The sequence below is a fragment of the Aulostomus chinensis genome, chromosome 2 (genome assembly GCF_037954235.1).
Source record: "Aulostomus chinensis isolate RoL2024-O1b breed Wild chromosome 2, RoL_Achi_v1.0, whole genome shotgun sequence".
Taxonomy (NCBI): Eukaryota; Metazoa; Chordata; class Actinopteri; order Syngnathiformes; family Aulostomidae; genus Aulostomus; species Aulostomus chinensis.
In genome coordinates, this window is record NC_141321.1 from 1,725,690 (window position 1) to 1,749,002 (window position 23,313).

A 23,313-nucleotide genomic window follows, 5' to 3' on the forward strand; every position below is an offset into this window, starting at 1 on the left:
TGCTAGACCTGGTCCTCCTTTTACAATCTTTTGTCTCACACCATAGAGCAAGAGTGCTGGGTCAGGACTAGAGCAGGGAGAGAAGAGTGAGGCCACCTTTGAGCTCTGAACACTGCAGTCTTCCTCCTCACCTGTTGGTGTTCCTGGCTCAGCCCACCTGGATCCCTCAAGATGTCTAATTGCTCTTTAGAATGTTTCCCTGGAGGAGTTCAGAGAGCTTTTCCGCGCTCAGCCACTGTGTAATTTTATCCACGCCGCGGTCTCTCACTTCACACATGGCTGATACCTTTTGCCTCCTCCTTTCCTTTGTATCAATTGGTCGGAGTTCAGCCTATTGTGGCCGCAAGCTTCTTTTATATCTGTGCTCAGTCTGAGCGGAGGCTCTCAGTCAGATCCACGGGAGGGACTTCCAGCAGAGGCAGGGCGAGGAGCGGAGCCTGTGCTGTCAGCGGACTCTGGGCTCAGATGTGCGCCAGACTGGAGACCTCCAGCGTCGGGACCCCGACACTTTAATGGGACCCCGAGAGCCGGGCACAAGTTCTCCACTTTTTCGTCCCAGTCGTCCATCCCCGGCCATGCCACAATGCTGGTGATACCTCTGCTGGTGTTGCTGTGCCTGTTGGATCCCGTAAGTCCCCAGGCCCGCTGCGTCCCGGGTCAGGCTTGCGACCCCCGGCATCGGAGGGACGCCGGGGGGCGCGGAGGAGTTTATGAGCACCTCGGGGGAGCTCCGAGAAGGAGAAAACTTTACTGCGCAACCAAATACCATTTACAAATCCATCCTAACGGGAAAATAGACGGATCACTGGAGGAAAACAATCAGTTTAGTAAGTATCTGTTTGCGTTTGGCGCAGAGATCTGCTGCAGCATCATCAAGGGCAGAGTCGGACAACTTTTATCCATTTAAAATGCGGGGAAATAATATTACATTTTATTGTTTTGACTGGTAGATTAATTGTGGCGCCTAATCAAATACCTCATTATGAACAGTATTCAAACTGACATATTCTGATGATGATCTGGAGAATCTGTAATGACTCCTGATTTGATTTATCTATTAGGATCAGACACGAGTTTCACTGTCAGCGACTCGGTGTGTGTGTGTGTGTGTGTGTGTGTGTGTGTGTGTGTGTGTATTAGAGAGAGAGAGAGAGAGAGAGAGAGAGAGAGAGAGAGAGAGAGAGAAATCATGTCATTGCAAAGCTGCCGACATGCAGGTTAATCTCTATTAGAAGTGCAGTATTAACATCCAGGCGTGACAAAGGCGCTGGCCTAACGGATGTACTTATCTAATCAGCGGCCATTAGAGTCTTTCTACAAAACCCAATGAGCCATTCAGTAATCAAGCGCTGATTAAAACAGCCAATACACATTGTGAATAGAGCGGCAAGAGGTGACAGATTCATTCATTTACTCGGAATAAACATTCTTTGTTTTGCCTCTAATGTTTTTAATTTCATTTCTGAAGGGAAGTTTTGGTTGAGTTTTAACATTTACAAACCAGAATCAAAGGATCTTTAATCAGAAGTCTTGCATGTATCAGTTAATGGTTGGAGATTTTCAGCCACATATGAAAGGCTGTGCTGAAGAGAGTCAGCTGGGCCTGGGAGGCCTCCTGGCTCAGCCTCCTCTGAGGGTCTGTGTCTCTGGCTTGCAGGTATCATGGAGATCACCGCGGTGGATGTGGGTGTTGTGGCCATTAAAGGGCTGGTCTCAGGCAGATATCTGGCCATGAACGATAAAGGACGGCTGTACGCATCGGTGGGTGCACATATCATCACTTTTAGTCTTTCACCTTTGACACATGCAGCTCCTGTGTGACTCACGGGAAACCACCTAGGCTTCCTCCACATTTACCTGCTGTATTGGTTGTCCAATGTAAACTGCATGAATGTGTGGCATCTGCCAGAGCCACACAGAAGGGAATGGCATGGAAAGTCTCTCCAGGGATTGAAACCATACGGCAAGCTGCATGACAAATGTGGCTCATTGTTTCTTCCTTCTCATCTCCCCAGGAAGTGTTCAGCAAAGATTGTGAGTTTGTGGAGCGGATCCACGAGTTAGGCTACAACACCTATGCGTCCCGCCACCATTCCACTGAGCAGCCACTCCCACCAGGGGGCAGCAGCAAGCGTCGAGCTAGCGCCAAACGGCAGTGGTACGTTTCCATCAACGGTAAAGGCCGGCCGAGGAGAGGCTTTAAAACCAGAAGCACAGACAAAGCCTCGCTCTTCCTGCCTCGGGTGTTGGCCAACAAGGACCATGAGCTGGTGAGACGGCTGAGAGACAGTCAAAGCACTCCCCAACACACACATCACCACGCTGGCCGTGGCGAACGCCGGAGACGCAGGCATCGCGCCAGGGGTCAGCGCCCAGCAGCCAGATGACTGAGCGGACTTGTACATGGGGAGCTGCCCCTCGTGGCCTTAGGACTCACCTGACATGAACCCCTGAGGTTTCTCTGAATACGCCTAAATGGACTTGCATACGTAGGACTTGGACCTGAGAGTCCAAGCCGAGAACCTCAAACAAGTTTGGACTCGCGTACTCGAGAACTGGATTTGGAAGTCCAAACCAGGTACAAACATTTCGGACTTTCGTACTTGGGAGTTCTATTTTGGAGTCGAACAATTCAACTTAACTGTACTGTCACAAAATCAACTCACAGATCCACAAACAAAAGTAGAGTAATTGACAATGAGATGCCGTCAATTACGTTATCTAACTTGTAATGTATATTACAAATCAAAACTGTTATGTTCATCCTAAAATAAAACAGCATTTCATATAGACCGCACTGCCTCTGCTCATTGTAATTTATTTGTTATTTATTCAGATGTAATTCTATCTGTACATACAGAGCAACGTCCACAGAGGCAGAGCTGTTGCAGTAGAATAAGCTTAACTTTGAGCTTAACTTTACCTACAGACCAACAAATATTAGATCTTTACAGCTTTATTAGCAGCTGAGATGGTTGCCCACAGGAACGCACCATACATGGCCGAGCAGGAGCAGTGCTCCAGGGGGCCCAGTTACCGGCCAGCACGTCCCATCCCCCATATCTACGGAGGTAAATCAATAATTGGCTAATATTTGGGTAACTTAGGGGTACATTTACAATCCAAATGTTTAGGCTTGAATCTACATAAAAACTTAACAGCCTCATCATGAAAATGTAACCATGTTGGATCCTGACCCGAGGTTTCCTCAATAGAATGACACTTCCTGTCCTATGGTGTCCTATGGACTGTCCTGGATCCAGACTTTGATGGGGATGTTGAGCTGAGAATGACGACTTTTCACAAGAACTGACAAATTGAAAACGGATTCTTATCTCAGCCCATGGAGGACAAGGATCTGAGCATCTGGATTAGCAGACGATAAAAACAAACCATCCAAGAAGGAAAGACCTGAACCTCCAAAGTATACAAGCAGACCAAAGACTTTGACATGCACGCGCGCACGCACACACACACACGCACGCACACACACACACACTCACACACACACACGCACACACACAGACGTATACTCTATGAACTGATGTGTAACTTCTTCTATGTAACAAATATATTAATATAACCTGCAAACTTCTTTGTGAAACTAGGTTACTTTCATTTCCAGGCGTAAAACTTCACTCGGCGCATCAAAGAAGCTACAAACTGATTCAGTCTTTTGCTACAAATGTACAGTGACTTTATCTCTTTCCATTTCTCAAAAACTGAAAGGAAAACCAATATTTTGCTGCATCTAAGTGCTTAAACTCACAAAATGGACACACAGCAAAGCACTTTTGTCAGATTCTCCAGCAAAGCAAAGGGAAGGCATGCGGTGTATTTTTGCAACTTTTTTACAATGTGATTGTCTACTGTCTGTAATCAGAAAGAAGTACTTTGTATATTTTACTAATGATATGAATATTTATTTGGGGCCCGTGTTGTAAGTTATTGATGAGACTACTCTCTGCATTTTAGCAATGTTGCTTTTTGTTCCATAGTTTTCTCTCACCGTCTGTGTTTCCAACATAAAACACAATGGTTCCGACCCAAAGTCACAGCATTTCTTTGCTTTGTTCTGACAAGCCAACCCGATCGTGTCCTCCAGTACAGGAGGTGTAAGCAATGCTGAGTGTGTCCGCTTACTGTAAATTTCATTTCCATTCTGAAATATTGACAATGGTAGTTTGACATAAAAAAAAAATCAACTCGAAAAAAAATACATAACAATGGCCCATTTACAAAAAAAACAGCACAGAACTGCTCTTTTGTTCACAATTTGGTGGAATTTGTAAAGTTATTGTTTTTTATGTGAAAAATGAAATTTTGAGGAGATTAAATCTCTTCTTTTTTCATTTTTCATATTGTTGCTCTGGTCTTTGAAGGCACCGTTGCCTGAAACAAAGTAGGACATTAAAGTGATGTTTCCCTCAAAAAGTATATTTTACCTTACAAGTACTCACTAGGAGTCTTGCGCTCACATAGAGGTTTCTTTTCCCTCCTGCATTACTTCTTTGTTACTCTAGAATGCAGGAAGAGCCAGCCACATATATTTAGCTCGAGGCTAAACCCCCACCACCATCTTGTATCATCCACCTCCTCTTCATCCAGACGCATGCCCAGTAATCCATAAACAGTTTGAGTTTAAAATAAACTGTAGAACTTTGGTTCAGTTTCAAGCTAAATATACATGGCTGGCTTTTCCTACATCCTGGAGGCACAAAGAAATTAAATTCAACATCTTAGTGAGTTTAATACTCCTATTAGTGAGTACCTGAAAGGTGAAACACATTTTTGGTTGAAGTATCAGTTAAGAACCCCAATGGGCTTCCTGATAGGACCAATGAGTATGAACTGAAGTTTGAAGTAGCATTAGCAGTAGCTTTGGCAGTAGCATTAGCAGTAACATTAGCAGTGACATTAGCAGTAGCATTAACATTAACAGTGAAAGTAAAAGTAACATTAAAGCTTACATTAACAGTAACTTCATTAGTAACAGCAACAGTAACGTCTGTGTAACATTTATTCAAAGATGAAGATACGCGAGATTCTGATCAGAACTGGAGGAAATTCCATCAGTCTACCTGGTCTGATGCGTGTCCCATGTAGCGATGTAGGTGACAGGTGTGGTTGCTAAAAGTTTAATATAGTGAAGGGAGGCACTCTCTCTCTCTCTCTCTCTCTCTCTCTCTCTCATCTCTCTCTCTCTCTCTCTGTCTCTCGCCCTCCCTTCATGGGACATTATCCCTTCCTCCCCATTGCTGCTCATTTATTAAAGTGCCCATGTTCGTTAGTGCAACACAGACAGACAGAAACTACAGTAACGACCCTCAATGTAAAATTCTTACAGCATCTGGACTCTGGATGTTCAGGCTCCACTTGCCTCACTCCCATCTATAGGTAGCAGCATATAAAGCCTTGTCATTCTATACCTGCGGGCTGGGGAGGCTTCCTGGCCTGGACAATAGCTCCTCCCAAGGGGGGCCTGGGAAGCGATGCCGCCTGAGACTTTTGGGCTTTTTTTTTTTTTAAACACAGACCAAAAGTTGATAAACAAGGCAGGCCCTCTTGAAAGCAGAAACTGTGTCATACAAAGTGTAACACCTTTGCTATGGCTTGCTATGAATGCCAAACTCTAATATTACTGAAGAGGAATGCAGCACTTCAGAGAGGTGGCCCCTTCTCCCCGTCTGTCTTTTTTCATTCAGCAACATTTATCTTAGGAATCTCCTCCTACCTTCTATCCCTGACATGCCGCTGAAGATTAACCGCTGGCTAATTACAAAAAAAAAAAATGCATTTAGCTGCTATGTCCACCGGGCTGATGGTGTGTAGGGATAAGGATTCCTCGGAGAGCATTTTGACAACCATTACATAATAGTGAAATCATTCTGACTCCATCTCTCTGAGACGGAAATACATGGGATCTGTTTCACCGCAGCTCCTCTGAGGCCGGGGGTCAAGGGACCCGTTCCTGTCCTACCTGATTTTTCAGGTAAAAATATCTGTGTCTCTGCTGCTGGCAAGTTTAAAGGCTTCCTATTTTTACCTGCTCCCTAAATGTAGGAAACATGTCATTGCACGGACCCAAAAAGCGTCTTGTATTTGAGCAACGGTGGTCATGACCCAAAGTATCTGACTGATGTCGTGCAGGTTTTTACCCTGAGAGAGGTGTGCATGTGAAGGTATGATGGGATGGTGAGAGACTGAGTCCTTGGCCCTCAGCCCCCAGCAGGTGACTGTGGAAAAGCAGCGTTCTCTTGCAGATAGCGCCCTCTAGAGGCAAACCCCTGTCTCTCTTCCAGATGCTGGTGGATGTGACTTCCCTCAACGCCCTCTGCAGGCAGCACACAGCCAGAGGATCTGTGACCATCAAATCTAAGTACAATCCTTTCCAGCCACTTGCCCCTGTGAGGGAATTACATGATGTGGTCAGATTCACCGGTACAAGTCAGTCAGTATGTCGGTCAGGGAATCCAGGCTGTCGTCAGCTGTTAGCTGGCCAGCCTCCAGCACCACAATCCCCACAATATCAGAGGAAATGTCCATTTGCCACCATGACTCTGGAATCTGACAGGGAGGGAAGCTTTTCAACTGTGACACACACCTGGGAATCCAGGCAGCAAGTCATCTGTTCAGTGGACTGTTTGGATATCTGAATGTTGGTCACCCTGTTATGAAAATGTAATGAGTAAATACACAAGAGAAAATGAAGAAAAGGAATGACGGCTAATTAAGCCACTTAATATTCAGCATCTTCGGTGTAAGAAAACAGTTCTGGAAGCATCATCAACTTCGTCATGTTTTAAGAGTTGAGAGAAGTCAAGACGTCCTCTTTATTCATCATGTCCAAGCCTACCTGTGAATCCTCAGAAGATTCACAGGTAGGCTTGGACATGATGAATAAAGAAGAGCGCGAACGAGTGCTTGAGTCGGATGAAGTGCAACTGCCAGCCAGTGAAATCTGACAGCTGTCAGTCACTACTACTGGAAACAACAATGACTTCAGAGCAAAATAAACAAAAGCATCAAATCCCAACATAACTCAGGAATCCCTGAGAACCCTGTCCTCCAGCCCACACAGAGTCGGTCCTGAAGGTCTGTTGTTCTAAAATTCCAGCAGTAGATTGTACTTTACATCCAGTGACCCTTGACATTGTCATTGGAATCCAGCTGCAGTCAAACTGTTCTTCCCAAGTTCTGGCGGTGCGTCCCTGTCCCTCAGGTCCAGTGGACTATAATGGGGACAAGCAGTTCAGTATTCCACCAATTGTCCTAGATTTCCATTGGTTCTGGGGTGCAGAAGTGTCTCAAGTGTTCTCGTGCTCCGTTCAGCCTCCTAAAAGGGCAGCTGCCATCAACTCTCTCAACGTTCCTGGAGAATAAGGATGACCCTCTTGCTCCTCTGCCAGCAAGCACAAAACCCTGTTGAAGGTTCTTCGGTCCACCCCGCCAGGTCCCAGAGGTCAGATGCTCTGTCAGCCATCTTTGGGGTCCGTTGGTCATCTACCAGGGGCCTTCAGAACTGTCTTTAGGATCGGGTTGCGTTCAAGGAGCCCTTTGCTGCACACAAAGAAACAATGGCGTTGTACATTGAGGGTCAGCCAAATGTGAACGTGAGAAAACATTTCATGCGTGGTCAGTGAGGAGCATCAGCGAGCCACCCCAGAGATCAAGGCCCAGTGACGGGGACCTTCAATGGCTCACATAAGACAGAGAAACATAATGGGACAGTCCCAGAGAGGCTAAATGTTGGTGCGGAACATACAATTAGCGGACAACAGAGATGAGGTGGTGGAATAAAAAGAGGGCAAGCTCCCGAGGTTGGTGCATTTCAGAGGACATCAAGAGCAACGCACCAGTGAGCCTGAAAGCTTGTCAAGGGTGACACATCAAAGACGCGCTGCCATGACAGCGACTCACGCCTACGGACGTGTTTGACAGCAGGTGCGCGAGGTCCCGGTCCGTCTGGGCGCAAGCGGTCCCAACAGATGTACCGAAATCTGGGGAAACGAGGACAAATATCACGTCAGACGAACATTGAACGGTGACTAGTGGAGCCTCAGCTCCACCCTCCGATGAACTCCTCCGCGCCGGAGGCAACAGCCAACAAATAAACAAATATATTTCCGGATGTCAAGCGTCTTTGTGTATTTACGGAATCATAAACTGGGATATTTTGATACACGGTGCCTGGCTAACGCGACGCTGGTGTCGACTGGGGGGGGGGGACAATGACAGCATACTTATCATGCTGCATACTCTCTATTTAGTCTTACCATTGTTTTCTATAAGGACCCGGGACTCGGTTTCCCCTCAGCCAGTCTTAAGTTCATTTGGTCGAATCGGACCTGTGTTTTTTCCTGTTATTGTTCATTTATAGAACTGTCTCCTGTCTCCGCACCGCGCTCTGTTAGCTCCAGCGTTTCCTATTTTACATCCTCCCATACATAAATTATGATATTCCGCTGCTGATAATGAAAGTCTCACACAAAGAACTTTTTTTTATTAGAATAACTTTTTCTTTTTTCCTTTTCATTTTTTTCCCACAAACTCCCTATTTTCCTCTCAGATAAGACCGCTATTATTTGATTTCAATGTGGTCCGGGGCTCCGCCACGCCGGAGTGTGAACATACACTTTGCGGATTTCTTCTAAGTGAGGAGCTGTGATGTAATGTGTCTGCAGGTATAAATATAGAGGCCTGGCTGGACCGCGTCCATGCAGATCAATGTCCCTCCGGCGTGGAGCCTCCTCGCCTGTCATTCGCTTTGAGCGCAGCTTCCACTCGCTCCTCGCGCCCCGCTCCTTCTCCTCCTTGTTCTTCTTCTTCTCTCTTCATACACGCGGAGGCCGGCAGGCTGCTTTCAGAGCCAGACCTGGGATGGGCTCTCTGGTGGCCCTGTGGACCGTCCTGGTCCTGGGCCTGGTGACCAGACTGGCGGGATGTGCCCCCTGCCTGAACGGGACCGCGGACCGCTGGGAGGCCCTCTACTCCCGGTCCCTGGCGCGGATCCCGGGGGAGAGGAGGGAGGAGATCAGCCGGGACGGCGACTACCTTTTGGGCATTAAAAGGTTGCGGCGCCTCTATTGCAACGTGGGAATCGGCTTTCACATCCAGGTGTTGCCGGACGGGAGAATAACCGGGGTGCACAACGAGAACCGTTACAGTAAGTTACATTATGGAACTGTTAACTTATTGGCCCGTGAACCTGCCACGAGCCACAAACGTTACTCCTGCGGTTGAGGAATGATTCTCCTCGGTGAGTCGTTTCAATCGTGACATGGTGGGTCCAAAGTTCGTCTCCATGGCGATGAGATGGAGCGCCGGTTCCGATTCAGACCTGTCAACACCTGCTTGGCTCGGATCACACCTCCTTGCTCGCTGCTGCTCGGAGATGCTGCTCGCTCACAACATCCGGAGTCCTTCCGAAGTGCCGCTGAGCACAAAGGTGCAGCGGCGCCACTCCGCCGTGTAACCGGAGCCCCGGGGCTCTAAAGTTAGGAGCCGGCAGGCGCGGACCCGTCTGGGAGGCAGATCAGCCCCAGACAAAGTCACACGCCGCCGCGCATAAGCAGACGAGAAGGACAACAAACATTTATTCACCGGCGAGTCGCAGCTGAACCCTCGGCTCAGGGGCAACGGGAGCCTCGCTACCGGAGGAAGCAGAGAAGCTCAGGAGATACATTACACGAAATCTGGGGGAGGAATTCAAGACACGGGAAAGAAGTTTAAAATGCGAGCCGGACCCCCCCCCCCCCCCCCCCCACACACACACACACACACACACACACGCGCGCGCGCGCGCATACAGCGCTGTAACCCTCAAGTTGACAACAACATCGCGACTGGTTGAACATCCTTTTATTAACAACAACTACAAAAAGCACCAATCGAGCTACAGAGAAAACTTGTTTCACCTGCGGTTCGGTTGCAATCATCAAGTCAATGTTTAACAGAGCGATGCAGGGTCATGTCAGCAGATAAAGATAATTTTTAATAAATATATACCAATACATTTGTAAATCAGCCCAGATTTGCTCAGGTCTCTCAGTTTCCGCTCATGAATGCCTAGGCTTTGATCAGTGGTTCTGAGACCAAGACACTGCTACAGGTACTGGTTCCACTGAGCCTGCTCACGTGAGTGCTCAGCCTGATCAATGGTGGGTTATCGAAGCATCAGACTCAGGAGCGTCAGAGCGGAGAGGAGCTGCCTCAGGCCTCGTCCACGGCCACGGTGGTGTCTCGGGGGGGGGGTTAAGTATATTAAGTATTCAACAGATGTCTGAATAATGAAGTATTAGGAGTTTTCACTGAGCTAAACTGCATGACGTCATCCATCAGGCTGTGGGAAATCTAACATTATTAAAATGTGATCATTTATTTTCCAGTCTTGCTAATTAATGGTTTCCTATCAGTCACTAATATCTGCCTGACAGAAGTCAGCTTAGCTTTTCTGTGTGTGTGTGTGTGTGTGTGTGTGCGTGCGTGCGTGCGTGTGTGTGTGTGTGTGTGTGTGTGTGTGTGTGTGTGTGTGTGTGTGTGTGTGTGTGTGTGTGTGTGTGAGCTCATCGTGCTTCAGGTGAATGTCAGTGTGTTCTGTCCCCCTGGTCCAGGTCTCCTACAGATCTCCCCGGTGGAGAGGGGGGTGGTGACCCTGCTGGGTGTTCGCAGTGGACTCTTCGTGGCCATGAACCGGAGAGGAAAGCTCTACGGATCTGTGAGTGTCCCACAGTCATCGGTTTCAAAGAAGAAAAAGCCTTTTGGTTTCACGTCCTACTTTTGCACCTTTAAGTTTTTATTTTTCAAGCTTCTTGATAGAGCTTCAGACAACAATTACATCCACATACGTGGAGTCAGGAATTACAGTGCAGATATTCACTTATACCAGCGCGCTGTGACAGCACGCAGCTCAGTTGAGCAGAGCGGCACTGCATGCTGGAGTTGGCTTTGGCTGAGACCAGCAGTACAGACACAAAGGCCTATAAACACCCTTACACCCTCCTTAAAATATCAGTATTCATTTATATGTGCACGATACTGGTGACGTCTACACACTGACAGAATTTTCCTCCAGCTCAATAGTTTTTAGCAGCAGTAGTTCTGGGTTCAAAGCACCGTCCCTCTACCTGACAGGTGTGCACATCAGCATGCAGACTCAAGGGCAGGATTATTGTGCAGGTGAGTCTTGAACTGGTCTCAAATTTGCAGTTTGAGCACACAACTCAGTCACTAAAATGCTCATTTCACGACCATAACTGGCCTCCAGTGCCATTTCCAAGACTTTGACAGAACATCTGAGTAGCCACACAGCTGCAGGCTCCCACCAGCTCAACTTCTTCCCCCGTGACACTCTGGGTCTAGCATTCCCGATCCATAGCAGATCAGCTCTGAGTGGAGATGTGACACGCTGCTGGAGACAAAGGGTCTCGAAGGCTGTAGTTCTGATATGGTGTTTTATCAAAAGTAATAAGACGCTGGCGAATGGGGGATTCAAGCCTGACATAAACATGACACGATCACATGTTGATTTTTTTGCTGCTCCTCCTTTTATGCGGCCATAGAGTCGTAAAGCAGAACCCGGTGAGGCGCTACTGTGAGCGGGGATGAGCACAAGTGAGCTGGTTGGACTGAATGTGCCAGCTCTATGTGCTCTATCTGCTCATTCACTGTCGTGCAGAACTGGAAGGGTTCTAGCAGAGCTGCCGAGTTCCAGAAAATCCCAAGAGTGAGACCTCTGGTCAGTGCGCCTTTTTTAACGGCAATTTAAACGGATTTCATGGAATTTGAGCAAATCTCAACTTTGGCAAATGAGTGTGTGAAACGGCAAGTGTGGCGTGAAAAGAGGCTTAATTGCGTGACTCTCACTCTCAAAGCGTGAGACTTGGCAGCTCTGGTTCTAGTTGGTGTGTTCATCTCCCGTCAAAGAGTTTGTGGATTACTAAACATGTGGATGGATTCAGAAGATGTGGACTATCGTGGATGGTTACCTGTGAGTTTGTAACAAACATTTTTCTGGACAGTTTAACTGTTGTTAGCCATTAGCTTCAAGCTAAATATACATGGCTGGCTCTTTCTGCACTCTGTGGTCATAAGGAAAGGATGCAGGAGGGAACAAAAACTCCTATTCGTCAGTACATGGAAGGCTGAAGCATCACTTGAAGCACCAGCATGTGGATGTCTGCTCTCCTCGGCTCGTCTTATGGTTCCATCTCAGATGGACTCAGAACTCTGTTCTGTTAACAGAGAGAAAATGGCCTGAACAAAAGCAGAGCTTGGTGTCCTGGGTTCTGCCTCACTCACATCATTCATCACTACACAGTTTCTTTTTTCTTTTTTGTGAAAATCGGAGTGCAACAGCTTGTGTACAATAGCCCTGCACTCATAAATACAGCAATTGTTTGATCCTAATCATAAAGAACAATACAGACTTGAAGTTTCCCCTGAAAAACTGTCACGTCATCTTTGTTTTGTCTCTCACAGTCAAACAATCAGCATTTTCCAATCATCCTGACACCTCCCTCTTTTCTCTTCCAGTTACACTACAACCACGAGTCTAAGTTCCGGGAGAAGCTCCTCGCCAACAACTACAACGCCTACGAGTCGGTGGCCTACCCACGGATGTTCATCGGCCTGAGTAAGAACGGCAAAACAAAAAGAGGAAACCGAGTCTCACCCGCCATGACAGTGACACATTTCTTGCCAAGAATCTAATGGCCTTATAAATAGGCTTCACCTCAATATGGAGCCTGTGTGAGGGTGAGGGGGGTGGGGGCTGGGGGGTGATGGGGGTGGTGTTCCAAACCATGATGCACTTTCAGTCCAAGATTTATGCAAGTGTATCATATCTGACGTCTTTGTATATATATATTTTTTTTAATATTTATGTTGAACTGCAGTTTTGTATTGTTTCTAGGAGTTATCTTTTCACTAATGGGGTTTTTTAAAAAAGCTAATTTATATTTTCCTTTTCAAATGATCAGACTTTTGCTGCTACTCAATGGCATCCGGTCTTCGGCTGGTGCTTTGTCTCGCACTGACGAGAGATTTCGTACCAGGGCACAGGAGATTTTGGGGATTTTGTTTTTCTTGTTCTTTTCAACCAACCAGGATCTTTCTGAGTCTTAGCCTGAGAAAACAAAAAAGAAATGAGCCGCCAGTTTCTTTGGTGTCAAACATGGCACTGATTGTCCATTGCTCCCACTCCTTTGTGTGGCACTGGAGCCTAATTGAAACAGTATCATCTTACTGCCAGGGAGGGAGGTGTGTGTGTGTGTGTGTGTGTGTGTGTGTGTGTGTGTGTGTGTGTGTGTGTGTGTGTGTGTGTGTGTGTGTGTGTTTGTGTGTGTGCGCCTGTGTGTGCGCGCACGCGCGTGTGTGTGTGTGTGTGTGTTGGGGGGATTGAAGAACCCCCACAACCTCCACTGGTCTGTTTATAGCACCGCCGGGGGGGTGGAGGGGGTGAACTCTGAACTTCTCTGCCGTCAATCTCAGTCAGATCTATGAGACTGCCGATAGAGAGGCATCCTCTCTGACATTATATAAGGAGGGAATTTGGGAGTTTAAAGGCAAGGTCAAAGTGCTGAAATGCAGTCGAGAAACTGTAACCTTGACGGCAGAATATTCTTTATGTGGAGTTATTTCTGATGGTCTGTGGCTGTCTACTTCCTGGCCCAGTCTGACAGATATTCATCATATTGCAAGTGCTGTGCCAAATTTGTTTCCCCTAGAAACTGTCATTCACTCGGTGATTTGTGTCTTCATCTAAAAGACGGAGGAGATAAAGAGAAGAGAACGTAAGCTAACTGTTGAGCAATGAAACTCAACCCAGCGCTCACTGACACTTGTGGACACGCTGGTTACCAAGTCTCGGTCAGCCTGTTTCAGGGTTTTAAAGGCAAGTCCGCGAAATATTCACCATCTTGTCGAGAGCTTGCTAATCACATGGGACCCGTGTGGTGTCTGTATGGTAGATATTCGAGCCATCGTCTGGTGAAGGTAGCACCGACATGGGAACGTTAGCGCTACCAGTTCGTTCCTTTCACCAGTACAATCAGTGTAACAGCACTGTTCGCTCTTCGGGGAGTCATGTGGCGGTCTATTTCTTGACTGGGTGCAGTAACTCGTTGCACACCCTTGTTGTCATGAGGGTGCCATGAAGTAACCGTGCCGTCAACAGGTGCAGTTTGCATTGGTTCGTGGGGCTCAGGGAAACCTCCGCTGCCTCTTGGTCAAAAATTCATGTAGGCATTTAAATATTACCTTTTATAAGCACAAAGGACAAATCATTTATTTTCAGGCTTCACTGTAAATTCAGATATAGAACTAGCGAACTGATTGTGTGACTGATGATTTTCCTGCTTGGGAACTTGCGCCAGTGAGGTTGCAACCAGTTGTTGGAAGAAAACTGTTTAACCTAATCAGATCATGGATATTTGCTGTTTGTGCTGCACAAACAACGGAAACAAATTCTGTTATGGCGGCACCATTGTTGCTCTCGGCAGCGCTGCCAGTTGAGCTTACATCCGATGTGTCACATCAGAAATAAGCGATGGAAGAAAACACTCACCTGTTTGAGTCGTTTTTTTTGATTACCAAAAAAAGGAAATCTGTAAAATGGGAGATGGAAGCATTGGGATCGACTCGAGGATGGGCCATGATGGCGTCTTTGCCTGCTTTCTCAAATTTTGTCTTGGTCTCCAGACTGCAGCAACATATCACTTTCAAGCTGGTGCTAAAAATGTTGACAACAGCCTCTTCCCCTACTGTTGCAGCTATTGGTAACGCTGTAGCCGCCATTGATTACTATGAAGAATCCACAGCTCGTTCACAAGTGGTTTGACAACGGAAAAAAAACGGTAATTGTCTGTGGACGAGCCTGCAGCTCATCTCCAGAGGACCACTAAAAACCAGCCCTGCTGGTAGAACCAGCTCACGTTCTCTGGTACCTCTTGCAGATCCCCACCTGGACTTCACTGGCATCTCTATGGTGTCGCCATGTCTTTCTAACATGTCAGTACATGGACTCTCTATGAGCTTGACCTGAAAATTCCTCACTGGGTGTCAAAGATGTACACGGATATGTTCTGTGGACCTTATCTTTGGGAACCCTCAACCTGAAAGTTGAAAAAAGCCAAATATGGTTTCTTTGAGAACTAAACAAAGCAGAACGTTGGAGGTGCCGTTGGGTGTGTGGATAGGACCAGGGTCATAGTGTCCTCACCGCCAGTCTTTATGCTACGCTAAGCTAAACTAACCAGTTTCATACTTGTCCTACAGACACACAGGAGCTTCTTATTTTGATCTTACATTTCGGCACAATCAATTCATTTTCCAAACATGTAATCTACTAAACACTTCTCCTCAGCACTAAAAACTTTGGCATAGTTTTGGTACAATCCTTTCCCAGGTTCTTGTACTAAACACTGAGCTAGACGTCTGAGGCCAGTCGCGGCCCCCTGCCTCTGCTCTATTTACTGTACATACTTCATCAACTCAGTCCTCCTCGTATTCATCCCCTCAGAGTCTTTCTGGAGTCTGGCTCAGCCCATGTTGTCCTAGTTGCGCCTTGTCACGTTCTGGCTATCTTTAACCCGTGATTTACTTTTAGAAAGGATAATCATGGGAGAAATATTTACAGACAGCTGTTGGACTGTACTATATTCTCAGGCCAGTAACCCTATATTTTTCTTTATATATTTTGTAAGTAACTGAAGGTGCTGGTATTCCTCTGGGGTGAGGGGGGGGGGGGGGGTTCAAATCAACAGAGCTGGACTGATGTCGTCTGAAGGCAGGACGGGCAATTGATTGGCTCATTTAACAATTGATGAGTGAATCAACCAATCACCAACCAGCCAGGCCACAACCATAGAGGGCTGGGGACAGACTGCTGACCGCAGCTCTGCTTTCCTTTGTCTTCTTTGGGCTTTAATCTTCGAGGTCTCAATCTTGACATTCCACATATGATAGTACAAACTGCACTGGCGCGACTCCTTCACTGAAGCAGGGAAACTGTGATTGTTGTTTCCACCGGTTGAAGTGGTGATGCATTCGCTCAGAGGCTGGATATACTGAATGCACACGCTCGGTTTTAAGTCCCAAATTGCACAAGCAAATATCATGCAAACTGTTGCTGTCTGTACTGTCTACAGACTCATCCAGGCTACGCAGGCGCAGGACGATGAGATACATCCAAACCCCACACTGTCAGGTATGGCTCTAGGAGCTCATGTTACCAGTTAGTTCTCTGCTCTAACAAGGTCGATGGTCAGCAGCGATGGATGGACGTATACTGGTACGTCTGATGCTCCCAGCTGGGCTCAGTCTTCTCTGGTATCACTGATTTGCATGGCAGGCATCATGTTTACAGTCTAATACTTTTCTGCCCTGTGCTACTGACCCAGGACCAGCCTTTCCACTCTGGCTGCTCATTTGATTATTCAGCTGTAGTTCAAGAAAGACTGGTGTAGCTCTGACTGCTCCAAAGATCAAGGCCAACTCTCGTGAGGACACCAGTTACACACTGCAGCTTTATGTTGCTCTACTCACACTCAGAAATAGAGGTGCTAGCCTGTACCTTAAGGAGTTGTGTACTCTTGTGTACTTTAGATAACTTTGCACCCTCAATGTTAGTCAAAACGAGCAGCCTGGCTTCCTCAAGAGCAACACTTTGAGGGAAAATTCTTCAAAAGTCTAGCTGCAAGTACGGAAATGTTCTCATCTCATTCTTCCATTTTTGAGTGTTTCCTAACATTACCCGGAATCCCCAAGTCATACCACCTTACCAAGGGTCAGTTTATACTTATACTTTACTTTTATCATATATACTCCACAGTTTGGACTGGAACCACCTCTCTACCAGAACACATGGCTCTTGAGCATCAATAACATTGTTTGGATTTCTAAAGCTGTAAGCTGGAAAGCTCCATATCACTTTTCTCAAATTAAAAATTCCACACTGAGCTAAGTGAAGGCTTGAGAGTTGGGCTGTGGTACTGTGAGTGTATCAACACACTGGTTCTACTCCTGTCAGGACAGCATCAACTCAGCCTGCAGTTACAAACACCACTAAAGTGGCTTTTCATGAGCAGTTGATAGCGTCTCTGTGCCTGCTGTGTTCGTGGGTTTCCCAGTGTGATGTCATGATGTGATTATGTACTATCTATGATTCTGAGTCCTGTGGTCTTATGAAAATTTTGTATCATCTACTTTTATCAGGTGACCTGCAGTTTTATACAGGGCCTCATAAAGTGTTACTCTGTATGTGCTGTGCACATGGCTTAAGTCTAACTTAAATAACTGACAATAAAATGATCCTCTTCACAAAATCATGTGTCCCTCCATCTATACTTCTGTGATCAAATTATTAGTGTACACGCAAACACACAAGGGCAGCACGGTGGTGCAGTGGTCAGCACTGTGGCCTCACAGCAAGAAGTTTCCGGGTTTGAGTCCCAGCTCAGGCACGGATCTTTCTGTGTGAGTCTCCATGTTCTCCCTGTTCCTGTGTGGGTTCTCTCTGGTACTCCAGCTTCCTCCCACCGTCCAAAGACATCAATTGGGGACAAGGCTGATTGATTCTCTAAATTGACCGTAGGTGTGAATGGTTGTCTGTCTCTATGTGTTGGCCCTGCGATGGACTGGTGACCCGTCCAGGGTGAACCCCACCTCACATTCGAAGGCTGCTGGGATAGGCTCCAGCTTCCCCCCCCCCCCCCCCCCCCCCACGAGCCTTAACAGGATAAGCAGTAGAAAATGGATGGATGGATGGTATATATAGTGTGGTATGTAGTGCAAAACTGCAAATACTGTGAACCTGCAGATTAACATACTGCTGGTTTACTAGTTATATACTTTTTAGTTATGAAAGTACAGTTTGAAGTAAACCGGATGTAAACTAGTTATTTACAAATATATTAAGTATAATTTAAGATTCATCATTTTTAAAAATGTCAAGTTTTAAAACCACTTTTGGTATCCTTTAAATGTAAGAGTAGCCAACTTTATTATTAGTGCAAACCTGTAGTTTACTGTAATTATACTGTTAAAGTGATACAGTAAGCATATGGATAGTAGAAATTTCTTACTTTTATTTTCCATTAAAATCAATTTTATTATTACCATATCGCCATCATTTTTGCCTTAGCTTCTTTTTATGTTAAATGTTAATTCCTGTAATTGGTATTGAATACAGGCTGCACGGTGGTGCAGTGGTCAGCACTGTGGCCTCACAGCAGGAGGGTTCTGGGTTCGAGTCCTGGCTCCAGCACGGGATCTTTCTGTGTGAGTCTCCATGTTCTCCCTGTGCCTGCATGGGTTCTCTCTGGTACTCCAGCTTCTTCCCACCATCCAAAGACATGCAGTTGGGGTCTAGGCTGATTGATACTCTAAACTGACCAAAGGTATGAATGTGAGTGTGAATGGTTTTCTGTCTCTATGTGTTGGCCCTGTGATGGACTGGCAACCTGTCCAGGGTCAGCTGTCCTCAGGACAGCACAGCAAGTAAAGAGTTCCCGCTGGTCCGGGAGCTTTAGGTCCTTGACCGTCTCTTCCAGGGTTGTTCAGGCTGACCAGGATCATCTTCTCCTCCATCGCCATAGTTGGGACCTATGATTCCCTCCTGCCACATCACCAGCTCGTGAGCTAGCAGAGTGCTGAGATCAGCCTAGTAAATAGGTCTTCTACCAGCTTAGGCCGCCTTTCCACTGGCTCACTTTGGCTTAGGTTGGGTGGGGTCGGGTCAGTTTGGCCCCATTTCCACTGGCCCCAACATGGTACTAACCGTTACCATTTTGGTCCCTGCTCCACATGGGTTCCAAGCGAGCGAAGCAGGGACTAAAATGTACCATACATACATGATTGGGTAACTTACCCGCTCACGTTGTCTACTTCGTATCATCTTTGCCTCGGCGGAAAACTGGTCAATGGCTTAGTAAAGTGTTTTATACTTTTTTTGGGTGTTCTGTTTCACCGCTTGAAGCCTTGCCTGTCCGTCATCCCTTACTTTTAGTTTAAGCAAAAACCACAGACTGAGCAACAGGCATCACGCTGCCTCCACGTCGTCCATTGTTGTTGTTGTGTCGCACACAAATTAGGCTGAGGAACTCTTGTCCAGTGAGTCCACTCACACTGACGTGGTACCCAGTGCTAGTGGAAACGCACTTGTACCAACCCGACCCGACCCAACCCGAGCCCAAGTGAGCCGGTGGAATTGTGCCCTTACTGCAGAGAGTACTTTTCATTCAGCAAACTGCAACAAAACACCACCCGCTGAGACAAATCGGAGGGGGGTTATAGATAATAAATAAGCAAATATTCAATTAAAGCTAAACAAAGAAGAAGCTCTTGAGTTTACCTTTGAAAATATCCAGGTTCCTGCTGCCCTCAGACCTGGGCCATGAAAAGAAAAGGATATCTTGTCATGGGCTTTAGTTCTAAGTTCGGGGGTAATTAATTGTCCACTTTCACACTGATGATTTTAGTTTGGATCTAAAGGAAGTCAAAAGGTCGAGGCCAAGCAGGCTTGTGTGACAGGGCCCAAAGACGTGCTGATGAGGAGGGCAGGATTTAGGATGCGGGTTGATGGTTTGAACAAGGACATTGTGGTTGATAATTCAGAGCAGAGACAAGTCTGCACCCTCCAATCGATACCATTTTGGATTGGTCTGAAAGTTTGCTGCCTTATAAATGTTGAGCTTCCTTCTTTCCTACTGCCAGATACTTGGATCAGGGAGGGCTGGTGCTCACCTAGCTGCTCACCTCTGTACTTCCTTCCTTCTGTTCATCTATTCACCTGCTGCCTGGACAAAAACTAGCCACGTCACGGCCGGAAACAGTGACGGAAGGACAGGTTTGAGCCCCCATCCCCCACCCCACCTTCCCCACCCCTGCGTCCTCGCTACTATTGTCTGCAAGATACACATCAATCACACACCATCTGAGGCTTTCAAGCTGTGAACACTTTAGGAGAACAAGAGTTCACATCAATGTGTGTGTCAACAGAGAAAAGAGATTTAAATGGTTAACTGGAGGCTGAGTAGACACACAGGTAGGTGAGGAGTTGAATACACACCCGCTATGTGGCTTGATGTTTTTATTAGATGGAGATAGGATGGTTCCCACCACACATGTGTTTTAGCGTGGGGGGGCAGTAGAGGTTGACGAATTTGAGTTCATTTGAAACTAATTTCTTTATATAAGTTTGTATGTGTAGATTTTGTCATACTTTTTGATTCCATATCCCGTGTCCATCTGCGAAGAATGGCACCATCAACCCATCAATCAGTGGAGCATAAAGGCCACTGGTGAGTAGCTGGCTGGTTTCTAGATGGACCAGAGGCAAATGAGGTGCTTACTGGCAGCATTCAAATGTCCTGCATAAGCCACACACCTGCTGCTACTGCACAGCTGTCAATCACACACACAAATGCACACAAAGACAGGCTAAGTTTCTACAGTAACCGGTAAGTGCTGCCTTTCCAGGATGCTCTAAAGCTAGCTGGCTAAGTGTCCAAGCTGCTAGCGTTCCTCCATCTTGCTGCTGAAGCTGTCAGACAAAGAACGTTTTTGCACCTAACCGGCTCTTTCCTCCTTGCTTGAAAATGGAGGTCTCCACTCCTTAGCAAAGCAGATGATCACCAGCAGCAAAGAATTTACCTTTCAGTCATCCAGGTGAGAGGAAGATGGTAAAACAACTGTATGGTTTGTTCTATCAGTGTCAGGATGGAACACAATGTACAAATGGAAATGTCAATTCAGCTTAGGGTACAAAAACTGTGATAGACTGAGAAAAGCAGTGTAGCTGCACAGGGTCTTCCTCTGCTCCTGTAACCCAGCGACAGTGTCTGTGTCTTGGATGAGGCGCAACATTCTAGATTCGATTTCTTGGTGTACAGCTTTGCTGAGTTCTTCACCTCTGAGTTCTGAGGGTTCTGCTGCTTCCATTCATAGTGCGTGATGTCACGGTTTCAGAGCACATCAATCACGCTGGGTTCAAGCTGGGCTGACACAGAACAAATGCAGACGTCCTCATCCAGGCTGGTTTGGCGTTTGGAACAGATCTGGACTTTGGTCTTTTGAGAAGCTGCCACTTTAATAAGAGAGTAAACATCATGAAGCAGCAAGCACACATGAAACAATATCACCTCTGCACACAAGAGAGCCAGGAGAGCTGCTGCTGGAGGTGTGTTACACACACACACACACAATTCTTAATGGACAGTGAAGAATTAGTTTGTCCTCTGTGGACATGCTGTCCTGCTCGTGTGAAGACATCGCTGCTGTGTTGGTTAGTGATCCTACATAGCCGTGTCTCAGACAGTCACGGATCATGCACAAATACTCCTGAGGAAGTGACACATTACACCTTTCAGCACTAGAGTTCCTGGAGCACCACCAGGTATGACTCACCTTCAAGAGCAGGTCTCAAGCAGGAGAGTGCAACAACACGTGCAGGGTCCACCCTGTCCTGCACCGTACAGGCCCGCCCCGCTGGCAGCCATGATGATGCACAGGTGCACGACACCTCAATAAACTCTTAACTCATTGATGGATACCTTAAGCAAGTGTTTTTGTGTGTGTGTGTGTGTGTGTGTGAGAGAGAGAGAGAGAGAGAGAGAGGGAGAGAGAGAGAGAGAGAGAGAGAGAGAGAGAGATTGTGCGATTCACACATAACATCCTGAAAGAATAACACCTGAAAAATATGTGCACCCTTTTTCATTCCTGAGTCCGCGTTCCCCACTCAGAGAACCACAGCTACAGCGTAACCTCCAGTCCTCTTCACACCTTGTTAAAGAAGCTTCAACGATGGTTTTATTTAGTGAGCAACACATGATACTTGTAACAGTGAGAAAGACGAGACGTGTTGAAACACAAACATGAGGACACTTATATTTTGCATGACAAGTTATAGATGAATACTTATTTAAATAAAGAGCTGAAAAGAAAGATGAAACTGTGAAAAAAGAAGAGATTTGATAAAACATGAAAAATATTTTAACTGTCCATAATTGCAGCCACGACAAATTTGAACTTTAGTGTGTATAAAGTCGGCCATAGTCAAAATTCATCAGTGGTGATCTGGTTTATCAGGCCATTTTCTATAGATTCTGATCATAATGTAATTATGTCATTATATTTTAGAAATCCCATTTGATTTTTGGGCGTCACTGCTGCCCTCTGGTGGATAAAGGTCGCTGCTGACAGCAGGATCCAGCATCACACAGGCTCGAGTTCTACAGGTTTCGAGTATGGGTCACTTCTGATGATGATGATGATGATGATGATGATGATGTTGATGATTGTGATGATTATTGTTGTTGTCATTATGATTATTACTGTTAGGGTTGCTGATTATTATTATTATTAATAATAATAATAATAATTTTATTTTTTATTATTATTGTTATTATTATTATTATTCCATCCCTCCATCCGTTTTCTACCCATTCCAGCTGACATTGGGCGGGAGGTGGGGTTCACTCTGGATGGGTTGCCAGTCAGGAGCAATTAGGGGTTCAGTATCTTGCTCAAGGGTACTTGGAGATGATCACCGGGGGAAGTGAAGAGCGAACCAGCGACCCTTTGGTTGCTAGACAGCCACTCTACCTCTGAGCCATGCTGCCCCTGTCATTATTATTATTATTATTATCATTATTATTGTTGTTGTTGTTGTTATTATTATTATATTATTATTATTATTATATTCAGGATGTCATAGGAAAAAATGATTTGATACAAATCAACTCAACAAGTAAACACAGCACAGAAAAAGTTGCCTCATGACTCTACTACTGTAGTAGTACGACTCTAAACTACTAGGAACAGGCATGTAGCATCACTCGAATTTCACAGGCTGAATGCACAATATTGTCCAGGTTTACAGGTGCATCCGAACCATCTAGAGCAGGGGTCCCCAAACTTTTTTCTGCAAGGGCTACATAACTTTCCCCTTCTCTGATGGGGGGCAGTGTGACAATCATGGGGTTGCCTAAATGTAAAAATGTATTGTTTTCCAGAAAGCCACACAACCAAATAACCCTCTCTGGGTTCGGGTCCAGGATTTTTATCTGGGGTTGCCAGATAGGGGCACAGACTGCAGAAGGGTGGAATAGAATGTCACGTTCTATGCGTGTATGAAATAGTTACTAACTGACTGTGTGTTCATACCAAACGGCAATGTGAATTTTCACGTCGCTTTATTCACGAATATAAAGATATTGATCCAGCGATCAAATTCGCACCAATAAAGTGACGTGAAAATTCGCGTTGCGTTTGGTGTGAACACACCTTAATAGTTAATAATGAAAATAGTCCATA

General features: G+C 46.1%; 2 protein-coding genes and 1 long non-coding RNA gene across 3 annotated transcripts; 2 read left to right on the forward strand and 1 right to left on the reverse strand.

The window, feature by feature from the left end:
• The first annotated feature begins 498 nt into the window (after nucleotides 1-498).
• fgf3 (fibroblast growth factor 3) lies at nucleotides 499-2,623 on the forward strand. The gene is made up of 3 exons (XM_086192737.1): nucleotides 499-827; nucleotides 1,658-1,761; nucleotides 2,016-2,623. Exons 1-3 carry the CDS (start codon nucleotides 584-586, stop codon nucleotides 2,385-2,387), a joined length of 720 nt encoding a protein of 239 aa, XP_086048863.1. The 5' UTR covers nucleotides 499-583; the 3' UTR covers nucleotides 2,388-2,623.
• Nucleotides 2,624-6,989: 4,366 nt separating this feature from the next.
• On the reverse strand, nucleotides 6,990-9,620 carry LOC147268740 (uncharacterized). Its single transcript, XR_015111143.1, has 3 exons — nucleotides 8,711-9,620; nucleotides 7,857-8,000; nucleotides 6,990-7,560 (listed from the first exon to the last, which is right to left on the reverse strand). It is a non-coding gene; the product is annotated as an uncharacterized LOC147268740 (long non-coding RNA).
• Nucleotides 8,867-12,750, forward strand: fgf4 (fibroblast growth factor 4). Its single transcript, XM_086192750.1, has 3 exons — nucleotides 8,867-9,166; nucleotides 10,614-10,717; nucleotides 12,535-12,750. Exons 1-3 carry the CDS (start codon nucleotides 8,881-8,883, stop codon nucleotides 12,709-12,711), a joined length of 567 nt encoding a protein of 188 aa, XP_086048876.1. The 5' UTR covers nucleotides 8,867-8,880; the 3' UTR covers nucleotides 12,712-12,750.
• The last annotated feature ends 10,563 nt before the right edge of the window (nucleotides 12,751-23,313 follow it).

Bases quoted from the DNA above. Each gene is read 5' to 3' on its own strand.
- fgf3 (XM_086192737.1), top strand. From the start codon at position 584: ATGCTGGTGATACCTCTGCTGGTGTTGCTGTGCCTGTTGGATCCCGTA. The intron at 828-1,657 runs GTAAGTATCTGT...TCTGGCTTGCAG, and splicing joins GGAGGAAAACAATCAGTTTA to GTATCATGGAGATCACCGCG. The intron at 1,762-2,015 runs GTGGGTGCACAT...TCATCTCCCCAG, and splicing joins AAGGACGGCTGTACGCATCG to GAAGTGTTCAGCAAAGATTG.
- fgf4 (XM_086192750.1), top strand. From the start codon at position 8,881: ATGGGCTCTCTGGTGGCCCTGTGGACCGTCCTGGTCCTGGGCCTGGTG. The intron at 9,167-10,613 runs GTAAGTTACATT...CCCCTGGTCCAG, and splicing joins GCACAACGAGAACCGTTACA to GTCTCCTACAGATCTCCCCG. The intron at 10,718-12,534 runs GTGAGTGTCCCA...TTTCTCTTCCAG, and splicing joins GAGGAAAGCTCTACGGATCT to TTACACTACAACCACGAGTC.